Source organism: Geotrypetes seraphini, chromosome 6 (genome assembly GCF_902459505.1).
Source record: "Geotrypetes seraphini chromosome 6, aGeoSer1.1, whole genome shotgun sequence".
In the NCBI taxonomy this organism is placed as follows: Eukaryota; Metazoa; Chordata; class Amphibia; order Gymnophiona; family Dermophiidae; genus Geotrypetes; species Geotrypetes seraphini.
This window is the reverse complement of record NC_047089.1, coordinates 146068324-146082666: the sequence shown is the minus strand read 5'-3', so window position 1 is coordinate 146082666 and position 14343 is coordinate 146068324. Positions and strand designations below refer to the sequence as shown.

General features: G+C 43.0%; 1 protein-coding gene across 4 annotated transcripts in view; it reads left to right on the top strand.

Moving 5' to 3' along the window:
• Positions 1 to 14343, top strand: part of RFX8 (RFX family member 8, lacking RFX DNA binding domain) — a 169325-nt gene that overhangs the window by 34249 nt on the left and 120733 nt on the right. For 2 of the 4 annotated variants that reach the window (XM_033947734.1, XM_033947733.1), the window contains exons 1-2: positions 9539 to 9948; positions 13558 to 13681. In XM_033947734.1, coding sequence (XP_033803625.1) covers positions 9695 to 9948; positions 13558 to 13681 — 378 coding nt within the window. In that variant the 5' untranslated portion in view covers positions 9539 to 9694. Of the gene's footprint in view, positions 1 to 9538; positions 9949 to 13557; positions 13682 to 14343 lie in introns of those variants that run through there. The other 2 variants (XM_033947736.1, XM_033947735.1) reach the window with 1 other exon arrangement.

Here is a 14343-nt window from a genome sequence, read left to right as displayed (position 1 = left end):
TCTACCACCCCAATAGCCATTATATTTGCAGGTGGCACCTGTATGGCAGTACAATAGGGTTTCGGAGAGTGCACATTTTCCACCATGAATGCAATGGTTAGAGTGGCTTATGAGCCAGGTTCACTAGCCTACCCCCCAGACTACATAAGCCACCTCTGTGCAGCTCTACTAGGCTTTCCTATGCCAGGTGCTGATGAGGCAGGTATGTACTTTTTTATTCTGGTTTTTATGGCAGGGGAGGGGGAGTCAGTGATCACTGGGGGAGTGTGTGGGGGGGTCTGTATTTTGTAGTTATTTGGTCACTTTGGATACCTTCTGGGCAGTTATACCTCTTTTTAGATCACCTAAGTCACAACGTATAAGTTCCTTCTAGGCAGTCTCATTAAACTTTTGATTATCGCTGCATGATGGCTAAGGGTTCGTTTTACAAAGGTGTGGTACGGCCTTAATGCGCGGAATAGTGCACGCTAAAATGCCACTCACGCTAGTCGCTATCGCCTCCTCTTGAGCAGGCGGTAGTTTTTCAGGTAGCGCACGCTAATCCGGTGCGTGCGCTAAAAACACTAGCTCACCTTTGTAAAAGGAGCCCTAAGTCTAGGTTGGCCCACATCTTGCCCACCTCCCTCCCTAACCACTCTTCGAAAAATGCCCCTTTTCACTCTGGGCATACAGCAGCAGAGAAAAGACCTAAGCTGCTTTTAGATACATCTAAAATCCGTTTAAATTATCGGCACTTGGACAACCTGTCTTTTTGATTGTCCAAGTGCCAATTTAGGCGGGTTTTTAGACGTGTTTCCGTTTCGATTATGAACCTCTTATTGTTCAGTACTTTGAAGATCAAACACAGTGTCTTGAATACAACATGCAAGGCAATGGGTAAAGTGCAAACTCTGCAAAATAGGTGTTATATGCTCATATTTAAAGGCTCATATGATAATTCGGCGGTAGCATTTTGTGCAATTTGTAATGCATGTATCATATATTTTGGTAAGCCAAGGTACAGAGAATTTCAGTAATCAAACACTGGAGTCAGTAGCATAGTAATACTGTACAAAAAATATCCATCATAAGATAATCTCTCAGTCTCCATAACAAACAAAGCTTAAAGAAATCCTGAGATACCACAAACTTAATATGTGTCTTAAGAGTGGACACCGAAGAGGGAGTGGAAAATATGAAAAAGGATCTGCAAAAGTTAGAGGAATGGTCTAATACCTGGCAACTAAAATTCAATGCAAAGAAATGCAGAGTAATGCATTTGGGGATTGATAATCGGAAGGAACCGTATATGCTGGGAAGAGAGAAGCTGATATGCACAGACGGGGAGAGGGACCTTGGGGTGATAGTGTCCGAAGATCTAAAGGCGAAAAAAACAGTGTGACAAGGCAGTGGCTGCTGCCAGAAGGATGCTGGGCTGTATAAAGAGAGGCGTAGCCAGTAGAAGGAAGAAGGTGTTGATGCCCCTGTACAGGTCATTGGTAAGGCTCCACTTGGAGTATTGTGTTCAATTTTGGAGACCGTATCTGGCAAAGGATATAAGAAGACTTGAAGTGATCCAGAGGAGGGCAACGAAAATGATAGGAGGCTTGCGCCAGAAGACATATGAGGAGAGACTGGAAGCCCTGAATATGTATACCCTAGAGCAGGGGTGTCCAATGTCGGTCCTCGAGGGCCGCAATCCAGTCGGGTTTTCAGGATTTCCCCAATGAATATGCATTGAAAGCAGTGCATGCAAATAGATCTCATGCATATTCATTGGGGAAATCCTGAAAACCCGACTGGATTGCGGCCCTCGAGGACCGACATTGGACACCCCTGCCCTAGAGGAAAGGAAGGACAGGGAAGATATGATTCAGACGTTCAAATACTTGAAGGGTATTAACGTAGAACATAATCTTTTCCAGAGAAAGGAAAATGGTAAAACCAGAGTACATAATTTAAGGTTGAGGGGTGGTAGATTCAAGAGCAATGTTCGGAAATTCTACTTTACGGAGAGGGTGGTGGATGCCTGGAATGCGCTCCCGAGAGAGGTGGTGGAGAGGAAAACGGTGACGGAGTTCAAAGAAGCGTGGGATGAATACAGAGGATCTAGAATCAGAAAATAATATTAAAAATTGAACTAAGGCCAGCACTGGGCAGACTTGCACGGTTCTGTGTCTGTATATGGCCATTTGGTGGAGGATGGTCTGGAGAGGACTTCAATGGCTAGGAGGGTGCAGATGGGCTGGAGTAGGTCTTAACGGAGATTTCGGCAGTAGGAACCCAAGCACAGTACCGGGTAGAGCTTTGGATTCTTGCCAGAAATAGCTAAGAAGAAAAAATTAAAAAAATTTAAATTGAATCAGGTTGGGCAGACTGGATGGACCATTCGGGTCTTTATCTGTCGTCATCTACTAGGTTACTATGTAAACAAAAAAGGGGAATCTAACAAGAAGGAACAAACTGTCTTATCCAGCATTATATCGGGTGGAAAACTCTCAAAATTGTCATGAACCACACATAGACCTTTAGTTTTACCAACATTTAGGGCTCCTTTTTAGCGCGCACTAACCCCCCGCATTAGCTGAAAAACTACCGCCTGCTCAAGAGGAGGCAGTAGCAGCTAGTACGGCCAGGAAATTAGTGCACGCTATTACACATGTTAAACTGCTAACGCAACTTCGTAAAAAGAGCCCTTAATTTTAACAGATTTTGATACATAATGGAGGCAGTGTAAAGAAATCAAGTTTATGTATATTCATTGTAGATATCCTGAAAATAGAGAATGACACAGGGACAAATTTTTCCCCTTCCCTGCGGGAACTCATTTTCCCGTCCCATCTCGGTGAGTTCTTGTCTTGTCTTTGCCCCATTCCTGTATGCTCTGTCCTCATCTGCACAAGTCTCAAACACTTTAGAACATAAGAACATAAGCAGTGTCTCCGCCGGGTCAGACCATAGGTCCATCCTGCCCGGCAGTCCGCTCCCGCAGCGGCCCCAAACAGGTCACGACCTGTCTGAATCACCAGAAGGGGCTCCCTTGCCACCTTGGTTTCTCATTGAAGTCCTATCTTCCCATCGTAGTCCTAACCCTCCGGTCTTGCACATGCACGACCTGTTGGGTTTCTATACTTATTACCTGATTAGCTTTCTATACCTGTGTTACATCCCAGCACCTCTCTCAGTATCCCACGATCCCTTTATCCCTCAGGAATCCGTCCAATCCCTGTTTGAATCCCTGTACCGTACTCTGCCTGATCACTTCCTCCGGTAGCGCATTCCAAGTGTCCACGACCCTTTGGGTGAAAAAAAACTTCCTTGCATTTGTTTTGAACCTATCTCCCTTCAGTTTCTCTGAATGCCCCCTCGTACTTGTTGTCCCCTTCAGTCTGAAGAATCTGTCCCTATCCACCCTCTCTATGCCCCTCATGATCTTGAAGGTCTCTACCATATCTCCCCTGAGCCTCCTTTTTTCCAGAGAGAAGAGCCCCAGCCTATCCAACCTCTCGGCGTATGGGCAGTGTTCCAGCCCTTTTACCAGTTTCGTTGCTCTCTTTTGGACTCTCTCAAGTACCGCCATGTCCTTCTTGAGGTGTGGCGACCAATACTGAACGCAGTATTCCAGATGTGGACGCACCATCGCTCGATACAATGGCATGATGACTTCCCGTGTCCTGGTTGTTATGCCCCTCTTTATGATGCCCAGCATCCTGTTGGCTTTTTTCGAGGCTGCTGCGCACTGTGCAGATGGCTTCAGTGATGCATCCACCAGCACACCTAAGTCTCTCTCAAATCTGCTGTCTCCCAACAATGCCCCCCCCCCCAATTTGTAGTTGAACAACGGGTTCTTTTTCCCTATATGCATGACCTTGCATTTTTCCACGTTAAAGCGCATTTGCCATTTGTTTGCCCAGTCTTCCAGCTTGTCCAGGTCCCTTTGCAGGTCCTCACACTCCTCCCTGGACCTAACTCTACCGCACAGTTTGGTATCGTCTGCAAATTTTATAACCTCGCACTTTGCCTCCTTTTCCAGGTCATTGATAAATATGTTGAAGAGTAACGGCCCCAGCACCGATCCCTCTGGCACACCGCTCGTGACTCCCCGCCAGTCAGAATATTGGCCCTTCACTCCGACCCTCTGCAGTCTACCCGACAACCAGTGCTTGATCCATCTGTGCACATCCCCTCCCACCCCGTGGTTCCACAGCTTCCTAAGCAGCCTTTCATGTGGCACCTTGTCGAAAGCCTTTTGAAAATCGAGGTAAATGATGTCTATGGGTTCCCCATTGTCCACCCGACTGCTTATTCCCTCAAAGAAGTACAGAAGGTTCGTTAGGCACGACCTTCCCTTACAGAATCCGTGCTGGCTTGTTCTCAGTAGGCCATTCCTCTCGATGTGCTCGCAAATGCCGTCCTTGATCATAGCTTCCACCATCTTCCCTATAATTGAAGTCAGGCTCACTGGCCTGTAGTTCCCGGGGTCACCCCTCGATCCCTTCTTGAAGATAGGTGTGACATTCGCCAATTTCCAGTCCTCTGGTACCTCACCAGTTTTCAAGGATAGGTTGCAAACATGCTGGATTGTGCCCGCTATTTCTTGTCTTAGTTCCTTCAGAACCCTTGGGTGGATCCCGTCCGGGCCCGGTGATTTACCGCATTTTAACCTATCTGTTTGAGGACATCCTCCTTACTTACCTCTATGTGCTCCAATTTTTCGGCCTGTTCTCCACTCATGAGCTCCTCTGAGTCCGGTATATTAGATGTGTCTTCGCTCGTGAAAACCGACGAGAAGAACGTGTTCAACCTCTCAGCTACCTCTTTATCCTCCTTAATCACTCCCTTCCTATCCTCATCGTCCAACGGCCCCACCTCCTCTCTCGCTGGTCGCTTCCCCTTTACGTAACTGAAGAATGCCTTCAATTACGTAAGTGTTTGAGGCTTGTGCAGTTAAGGCAGAGTTTACAGGAATAGGGCAGGGACGGGGACAGCAATAAAACTCGCAGGGACGGAACGAGGTCCTGCAGGGATGGGGACAAATTTGACCTCGTGTCAATCTCTACCTGAAAACCTGACTGGCAAGGGGGCACTCCAGGACCAAGTTGAGAAACACTGGGATAGACTGTGTAGGTCTTTTATCTGTTGATGTTTACTATATTACTAGTGGTATCTGAATATTTTCTGACTCCAACAAAGCTTTATGCCAGACTGCCCTGGCACTATTTGCATAGCACTAGGTTGGTCTATAATGATTTTCAACAGCATTATCCAAATACTGCTTCTATAAATCAGTGACTGACACTGGTCAGCAGCATTTATCCGGGTAGCACATTTTGCCCTGAAAACAGTTGGACGGAAAAAAAAAAACACCTGATGGGAACAATTAAGGCAGACTCTCTAGGGCCCAATTTGCTTACAAGTCAATTAAGCTTCAACTTGCTAATAGTTGCAGGTGTATAAACTTTGCTGAGGCTGACAGAACTGGGATGCAGCTTTCCTTTCCACACAGGCTTGCTGTGAGGTCTGAATATTTGCTTTGAACTCATTCGGGACTCCTGTGAGAGAACTCGTTCCTTCAAAATCTTAAAAAGGGCATATCTAGCAATCCGTATATTACAGATGCAACTACATTCTCAGGAAAAAGTCTGTTTTCAAGTTTAATAGCGCAGATATATTTTCCATAGATCACAGGGGGTAAAGGGTAGTGGAATTTTGATATACCGCTTTTCCTTTTATAATTATTTTTATTTTTATTGAATTTAACAAATACAACCAAGCAGTTAAACTTGTACAGAATATGAGGTACAGAAGAGGAGCACAACAATATCCATCAAAAAAATACCATCTTTCTGTGGTACAATTAAAGAGATTTACATTTATTATATGCAGGTACTTTCTATATCCCTCATGAGCTTACAAGCTATTGGAGAGGATTTTACCTCAGGCTGGCAAGGTAAATGATGTGACACTCATTCAATTTCTATAGGCATTGGAGCATTTACCTCGCCAGCTCGCAGTATAACCCTCTACCTTGGTTTCACAAAAGGAGCCCTAAGTTTTTGTACCTGGGGCAATGGAGGGTTAAACGACTTGCCTAGAATCACAAAGAGCTGCTGAGAAGGCAGACCTGCATGATCCAAGAAATGAATACTGGAAGAAACTGGTGGTTAGACACATGACTTGGAATGCTATGGGAAAAAGTTTCTTGGGTGGCAAGTTTAAAGCTGGCTACATTTAGTAAGACTTTGAATGGAGAAAGGTTTTCTGTTTCATAGAACTGCATCGTTTAAAGCAGGGGTGTCAAAGTCCCTCCTCGAGGGCGGCAATCCAGTCAGGTTTTCAGGATTTCCCCAATGAATATGCATGAGTGAAAGTCCTGAAAACCAACTGGATTGCGGCCCTCGAGGAGGGACTTTGACACCCCTGGTTTAAAGGCTCAGTTTCCAATTATAAAGACACAGGTATCACTGGCTTTGCGGAAACATACAGTAACTGTATGATTTGGATATCTTATTAAAGAACTGCAAACAGTTTATTTCGGATCCTATCAGATAGACAACAGTGCATACTGTTTGACAGCACCTCATTACCACTATAGGCATTGATACTGTCACCTATTCTATTCAATATCTACCTCAAGCCACTAGCTAAGCTGATTCAGTCAATGAACACTAAGGACCAGATTCACTAAAGATACCGACTCAGTCGCTGTTGGCCGATTTTCAAACAATGATTGATTCACAATCAAGTTTGCATGCAAATGATTTGCACTTCTGTGCAAATCATTTGCATGCAAACTCACCGACTCAATCACTCAGTGAGCGATTGAGACGGTGCAGAACCCTGACAGTAGTGAAAGGAGAAGCAGCCTCCTGTCACTGCTGTCGGGGCTTCTGCTGGTTTGTTTTTTTCTTTTCTTTTTTAATGGCACTGATATTGGCAAAATATCTGTTCCCCCCCCCCGCCAAAATGAAAAAAAATCCCCCACTGCCGCTGGCCCTCCTGAACAACCCGATGACAATCGCGCACCCCCCTCCCCCAACAATTGCAATGACCCACCCAAACCCCAAAAAGATGGCAGAGTCATGAATGATTCTACAATCAACAACACTAAAAAAAACCTATTGACTAAAAAAAGGCATCTACAAATAATTGCGTCTTGAGTAATTTTCTAAAACTACCCTTTTCACAGTATTTTCGTATTAGTGACCTTAGAGATGTGAAGAAAGAAATCCTGTTCTTCAAGTACTCTGTTACTTTGTGAATATGTTCTCTGAGGATTATTTGTTTGTCTAATTATGTTTTTTTACAATTTTATGTATGTAAATTATGTAATTTTAAAAATAAATAAATAGGACATCCTGGTGGATTTTGAAGAGATTTATGGATCTTTGGGATGAAATCAATGTGTGGAGGGACACAGCACTTGTCAGCTGCCACCGAGGTCGGCAATCGGGGGGGCCGTTTCGATTATCAGCACTTGAACGACCTGTCGTTTTGATTATCTTTGCCAACTTGGGCAGGTTTTTAGACATACAGTATTTATAGAATTGTATAATATTACCAAGCATATACATCTTGTACAGCAAAGTACGGTCAAAACATAATAAACTGAATCCAAAATTGAAATATAAAATATACAGTAATACACAATTAAATTTAAAAATAAAAAATAAAAATACATAAAGTGAAGATAATCTAATTTGATCGCACACTAGTCCTCAATAATTGGATCCAAGATTTAAAGAGTAGAACAAAATAAGTCAAATAAAGTTATCAGGAAAGCCATGTCTACTGCAGTACAGAGAGCTAATCTTCCTTAGGCGCAGTTATTCCCTTCTCAAGATGTTTCATTGAGAGAAAACTTATCAGATGAGATGGCTCTGTGAAAATGTACATCAAGGATAAGTATCTAACTACACATTTACATGGATATCTCAAAAAGAAAATACCCCCTATTTGAGTCACTCCAGGTTTCAGAAGTAGAAATTCTTTTCTTCTTTTTTGATTCTCTCTAGAGACATGAGGAAAGATCTGAATATGATGTCCCAGGAAGTCCTTGGATCTATTTTTAAAGAAAAGTTTTAATATCCAATCCTTGTCTGGAGCCAAGGCCACAGACAACAAGAGTGGCTGAAACAGCCAATTCTCTATCCGATTGTTCCAGAATTGCAGAAATGTCCAATGGTCTATCCTGGGGTTCCTCAACTTTTTCTTCTTCTATGAATAGGGACTTGGTGGGAAGATAGTACACTCTTGTAAGAGGAGGTAAAGAGCTTTCAGGAATTTCCAATATTTCCATAAAGTAACGTTTCACCATTTCTCTAGGGGAAGCTGACAAGATCTTAGGAAAATTTATAAATCTCAAATTGTTAGCTCAACCATTGTTCTCCAGAGCTTCCAACTTCCTCTTGAGAATTATATTATCTTTAACCAACAAGTCTTGATTTTGTTTTAGTGATATTAGCTCTTTACTTGTATTTTGTGTCTCTGTTTTTAGCTGAAATATGTCCTGTTTTATCAGTTTTATTTCTCCTTTCTGTTCTTTTAATTCTTTATCCAAACTTTTTATTTGAGGATTTAAGGAATTCCCCAAATTCACTACCAAGTCCCATAGTGCTTCAAGTGTGACTTTAGGAGGTTTGGTAGGGGAAAAAAGTTGTAATTGTGTAGTATCGGACTGTTCTGAAATTAGTTTTACCTCAATGAGGTCTTGTGCTCCCCTGACCTCAGTTGTCCCGGTCGCAGGTCCTGGCAGAGAGAGCAAGTCACTCTGAGTTGTTCCATTCGGCGAGCCTTCCATAACACTAGCCTCTGGAGACGAGAAAGCTGCCTGTTCGGGTGTATTCTGGTCCCATGGAGAGCTGGCTGCCTGCGGCGTCGGTTGAAGGGGTGGCGTCCTGACGTCGGGGCTAAGGGTGACATCAAGCCCTGAGGATTTCACCACCGCACTACTCTCCGGCGGTGTCCCTAACGGGCTGGCTCCCTACTCTTCGTGCTCCCGCTGTAGACACCGAAGAAAATCATTGATAGTAACCGATGGGGCTATGGGTCGCCGGGAGGCTCCTATGGCGTTCCTGCCGCATCTTTTCAGCATTGTTTTTGTAAGTAGATCTTGATGGCGTCCTCACTGCAGCAGAGATGCAGCAGCCATCTTGGATCGCCACCCTTAGACATACAGTATTTCTGTTTCGATTATGAGCCCCATATTTTCTCTATTTATACTTCCACTTACCAAACCTTCCATTAAGAATCAGCTTTATGGACATTTTCCATGTGGAAGTTGTTCAGTTTGCAGTGTGAATCCTAGAACTAATTTTTTTGTAATCCAAATGCAAATGAAGATATGAATTAAGACATTTTCTCAAGTCAAACAGCCAAGATAGTATACTTTCAAGATGCCCATGTGATATCCTATATATTGGTAAAATATTGCTGAACAAAAGGTTAATAGAACATATTAGTGCCATTAGAAGAAATGTTTTTGATAGACCACTGGTGTAACATTCTAGACAGAAACATAAACGGGGGGGGGGAGGGGTGTTGTGAAAACAATGTTTAAACATGGCATTATAAAGTATCATGGGACATTGGAGATTTTCTGCGTATCCTAAACTGAAAGGACAAAATAGTTTTTGTCGAGTTGGACAGCTTTTCTTAGAGCCCACGCGCAACCTCTTCTCTGCACGCGCAGCATCCCAGGGCTCAGTCCGCGAGAATGTTAGCAGCCCGGGGTTCTTCTCCTGGATGCCGCAGCCATTATCTTTTGAAAAAGCAGCCGCTTCTAGAACTTTGGGCGTCCGAAAATAAACACGCAGCGCCGAGCCAGGCCCGCCGGCTTGCAGTTGCAGCTTCCGCCTGCGTTCTCTCTCTGATGCACAGCGCCACCCCTAGTCCAGCTCCCGCCATGGCGCTCAGTACACAGAGCCGAGCTGGCGACTCCCGGGGCGCTCACGGTGCTGTGGTGCAATGGTGAGTGGTTTTCTGGTTTGAGTCCTTTCTCATAATTAACTAACTACTCCATGGGCTGTATAAAGTTCCATTTAAATAATAGCGCCCTACTGAGGGTACGTTATAATACAAAAAAAAAAAATGCAGGTTACACAGTCGTGAAGTCATTTAAAAGAATGAAAAATGAACAAAAATAAAAAAGTGAAATATCAACCATGTAAAGAAGCACATTAGATACATTTTCTCAATGCTCATTCGTTTTGGAGACCGAATGGGAGGTGCTTGAAATTTTCAGGATTTTTATTGGATATCCAGTTGTAGGTGCACGAGCAATAAAGAGTTGGTAATTTAGAGATTATCCTCCGAGCTCAGATGCAAAAGTATTCGTGAGTCCCTTGTAAGTCAATAGAAATGTAGCAAATTAACTGTAAAAGGCAAAGGATACACGTGGTCCAGGAGCAATTACTTTCCTAAGGGGTCTAGTGGGTGAAGAAGTGACCAAAGACCAGTATGATGAATCACAAGTGTCTCCCATCTTTATTATATGCAGATAGCAGCCTTGGCAAGGAAACCTAGAATGCAATTTAATTTAATTCATTTTTGTTCCACACTTTCATGTTTCATGTTTCCTTTTATGCTTTATTAATACAATTGTGGTGCTGCCCTTTTTTCCCTTATGTTTCTGTTAGTTTGTATGTCAGTATGTCAAACTTATGTAATCTATTATAAATAAGCTAATGTGTACACCTTTTTTTATTTGTAAATCGCTTAGCAAATTAAATTAAGCGATTCAATAAGTTAAAAATAAACTTGAAACTTGAAACTTTCGAAAACCAAAGAGGATTGACCCCAAAATATCCACAGAGAAGAAAATCCAGAAGAAACCAAAAGAAACTCTGTGGAATGACGATGTTCCTTAAATGGACTTTATTTGAAAAATGTCAGAGTTCCAAAGGTACAATAAATCATCCACATAAAATAAAATCATCCACATAAAAGTAAACTAATCAAGTTTCAAGTGTATTATAAATTTGATTGCTTATTCAAAATTCTAAGCGATGAACATATCAGTAAAATTACAAAATGTAAGGGGCAACAAAACAAACAAAGAACTAAACCTTACGAAACATATTGGAGACTAACTTTACAAACATATTAAAACAAGAGGAAAGGATGGGAAAAGAAATACAATTGTTGATAGGAGAGAAGACAATTATGGTAAAAAAAAAAAAGACAACAAACAAACAATAGGAAGGGAGAGATCAATGAACCTCAGAGAGATTATGGAATTGGAATGAAACTCCTAGTCAAGCTTTCTAATTATCAAATGCATCCTTAAAAAGAAAGCTTTTTAGTTTGCTCTTAAATTTATCCAAATTGTGTTCTTCCCTTAAATAAATAGGGAGGGAAGTCCATGTTTGAGGGGCTGTGACAGAAAAGATGAAATGCCGCCATGTGTTAATAATTTTAAGTGAGGGAATAACTAGTAAATGTTGATCATTGGACCTCAGTAGTCTAGTTGAGGTAGAGGGAATCAATAATTTATAAATGAAAGCCTAGGAGTTTTGTATAGCAAAGATTTGAAAGTAAGCAGACTTAATTTATACATTACTAGTCTTTAAACCCGTTACATTAACGGGTGCTAGAATACTGTTCACCCTCTATGTTGCCCCTTCCATTCACTGCCCTCTCTTCTCTTTCCATCCAGTGTCCGCCCTCTCTCTCTCTGTCCCATATGGCCTCTCTCCATCTCCTCCTTCCTTTTGCCTTGGTCTGGCATACCTTCCTCCTTCCCTCCAAGCCATTCTCTCCCCCTCTGCTCCCTTTCCTCATTTAACTACTTCATTGGTCAGCAGCAGCATTCACAATTCATTGCTGTTGCTGGCTTCAGGTCTTTCTCTCTGGCCGGTCCTGTCTTTATGAAAACAGGAAGTAGGTAGGACCGGCCAGAGAGGAAGGCCTGAAGCCAGCAACAGCAGCGAATTGTAAACGCTGCTGCTGCCTGAAGCACCCGAGGCAGATGCTTCTCTCCCCTCCCAGCCCAACCCCCGCTGACTCTGCGACCCTCCCAGCAAGATGACTTTAATATCAAACCTCCCTCCAGCGTTGGCAGCCGCAGCACGCTAAACAGGCTGCTTCTGCTTTATTCTGCCGTTGAGTCTCTCTGTCGCGTCATTGATGACGTAATCAGTGACGCGGCAAAGGGACTCAACTGCAGGAGAAAGCCCGAAGCAGCCTGTTTAACGTGCAGCGAGTGCTAACGCTGGAGGGATGTTTGTACCGGTGCAGAAGCGATATGTCTCTCCCCCTCCAGTACCTGTGCAGCACTTTGCTGCGGCGCATCCTTCCATGGGGGGGGGGGTTTGCATAGTGGGAGCCGGGTGAGAGCGGCGATCTCCAGTTGGGTTTTTTTGGTTTTTTTTTAAGTTGAAAGCTGGCGCTGCAGCTCCTCTCTCGATCCTGGTGCAGTTCAAGAGAGGAGCCGGTACCATTCACGGTGAGGAAGGCTGCCGCAGCTGTGTAATTTTTTTTTTATTAATTGAAAGTCGCCGTGAGCAAGTGGTGACGTAAAACCCGCGCATGCGCAATCATGTTTTCGCAACGGATCAGGGAACACGATTTTTTTAGTGCGCATGCGCGGCCTAGCATTATATTATATTAGATACGGTGTGCAACTGGGAACCAGTGCGCTTTCTTAAGAAGAGGAGTCACTTGATCTAATTTCTTAGCTTTCATTATAAGGTTAATTGAAGTTTTCTTCAGGGGTCCCTGAGGGTCCTATAATGGTGAATACGTGGAGATGCTAATATGTGGTGAACCGCAAGTAAGACGCTGCTTGCATCCAAAGTGAATAGGGACTCCTGAAGAAGACTCTTTGTCGAAACACGGACCGTGTTGGGTCCTGCGTCCCTAGTGGACTAGGTCCTTTAAGGTTTTCATGTGGATTATTTTACTTTTATGTGGATGATTTTATTTTATGTGGATGATTTATTGTACCTTTGGAACTTTGACATATTTCAAATAAAATCCATTTAAGGAACATCGTCATTCCACAGAGTTTCTTTTGGTTTTTTCTGTTTGTTCCACACTTTCAACACATTGTAAGTACCGGATGGATTACAATAAGTATAGTCTTGAACCAATATATTTTAACAGATCTCTGCTGCCTCCTTCAGGTCCCCTCATAATCAGAGACATCCCTCTTATTATTTCTCCAGAGTTTAAGACTATGGGTAGATGAACAATAACTGCTGACGGAGTTATTCCCGGCTATTCAAAGTCTGTCCAGGCTTCAGCTTTGAATATCCAGTTATTTATGAGCTGGATAACACGTAGGTGCTTAAGTCAATATTCAGAACTTAAGCGGCAATGAGGTAGCACATGAAAATAGGACAGACTTTTATGCGGTTCCATTTATGTACTAAACCTATCTGCTTAAGGGCTGACTCTGCCCCTGGAATGTCCCCAGCATAGACAGCTTTGAGTTAGGTGCCAACTGAAAATTTCAGTGGTTAGCAGCCAGCTAAATTACATTGCATATCAGCTGGCAAATTTTTAAGTGAATGAGTAATTTCAGCTCTATCTGTTTGAAAGAAACTGAGAAACTCTTCTTGCTCCTTGTCCTTCAAGGCTGTGCGAAAATTTCCATGTGTGTGAAGGATGCAGCATTCCTCGCTGTCTGATGTATGAAATTTACCTGGAGACTTGTGGTCAAAGTGGTTTGAATCAAGTGAACCCAGCTACGTTTGGAAAGGTAAACACAGAGTCTGTCTTTTGATGCCTTGTATCTACTATACATGGAATAATGAAGCTTTGTAAGAAATTCCAAAGCGTAGAATAATTGATGACATCTGCAATAACAGAGATACCTGTGTATATTATGTGCATTCTGCATTTATAAAGTGTGTTTGGCATGCAGTTTTGCCTATAGAATGCTTTGTTCAACTATTTGGATTGGAGACATGGAGGGACATTTTCGATAGGATGTCTTAAATCTGACTTTGGACATTTCCTGCAAGACATCCAGAGTTGGGGGGGGGGTGGAGAAACAGAATCCAGCGAAACCGTTAGACATCCCCAAAAAATGTTCTCAAATATCGCCTATTTAGACGTCTTGGCCTTTAGGACATCCAGTCTTAGGATGTTTAACTTTGTTTGCCATTTTTGACCACAAAAACTTCCAAGTTCAAAACATCCAAATCCAGACCATTTGGACATGGGAGGGGCCAGCATTGTAATGGACTGACCACACAGACATGCCAATAGAGCAGTGGGGCACTGCTGTGAACCTCACAGAAAAGGTGCCAGATGTACTATACATCTCATCATAACTCCCTTATAATTTATGTTGAGCCCTCAAATTCCCCCAAACCTGTTTACCACCCTAATAGCCCTTATGGCTGCAAGTAGTACCTA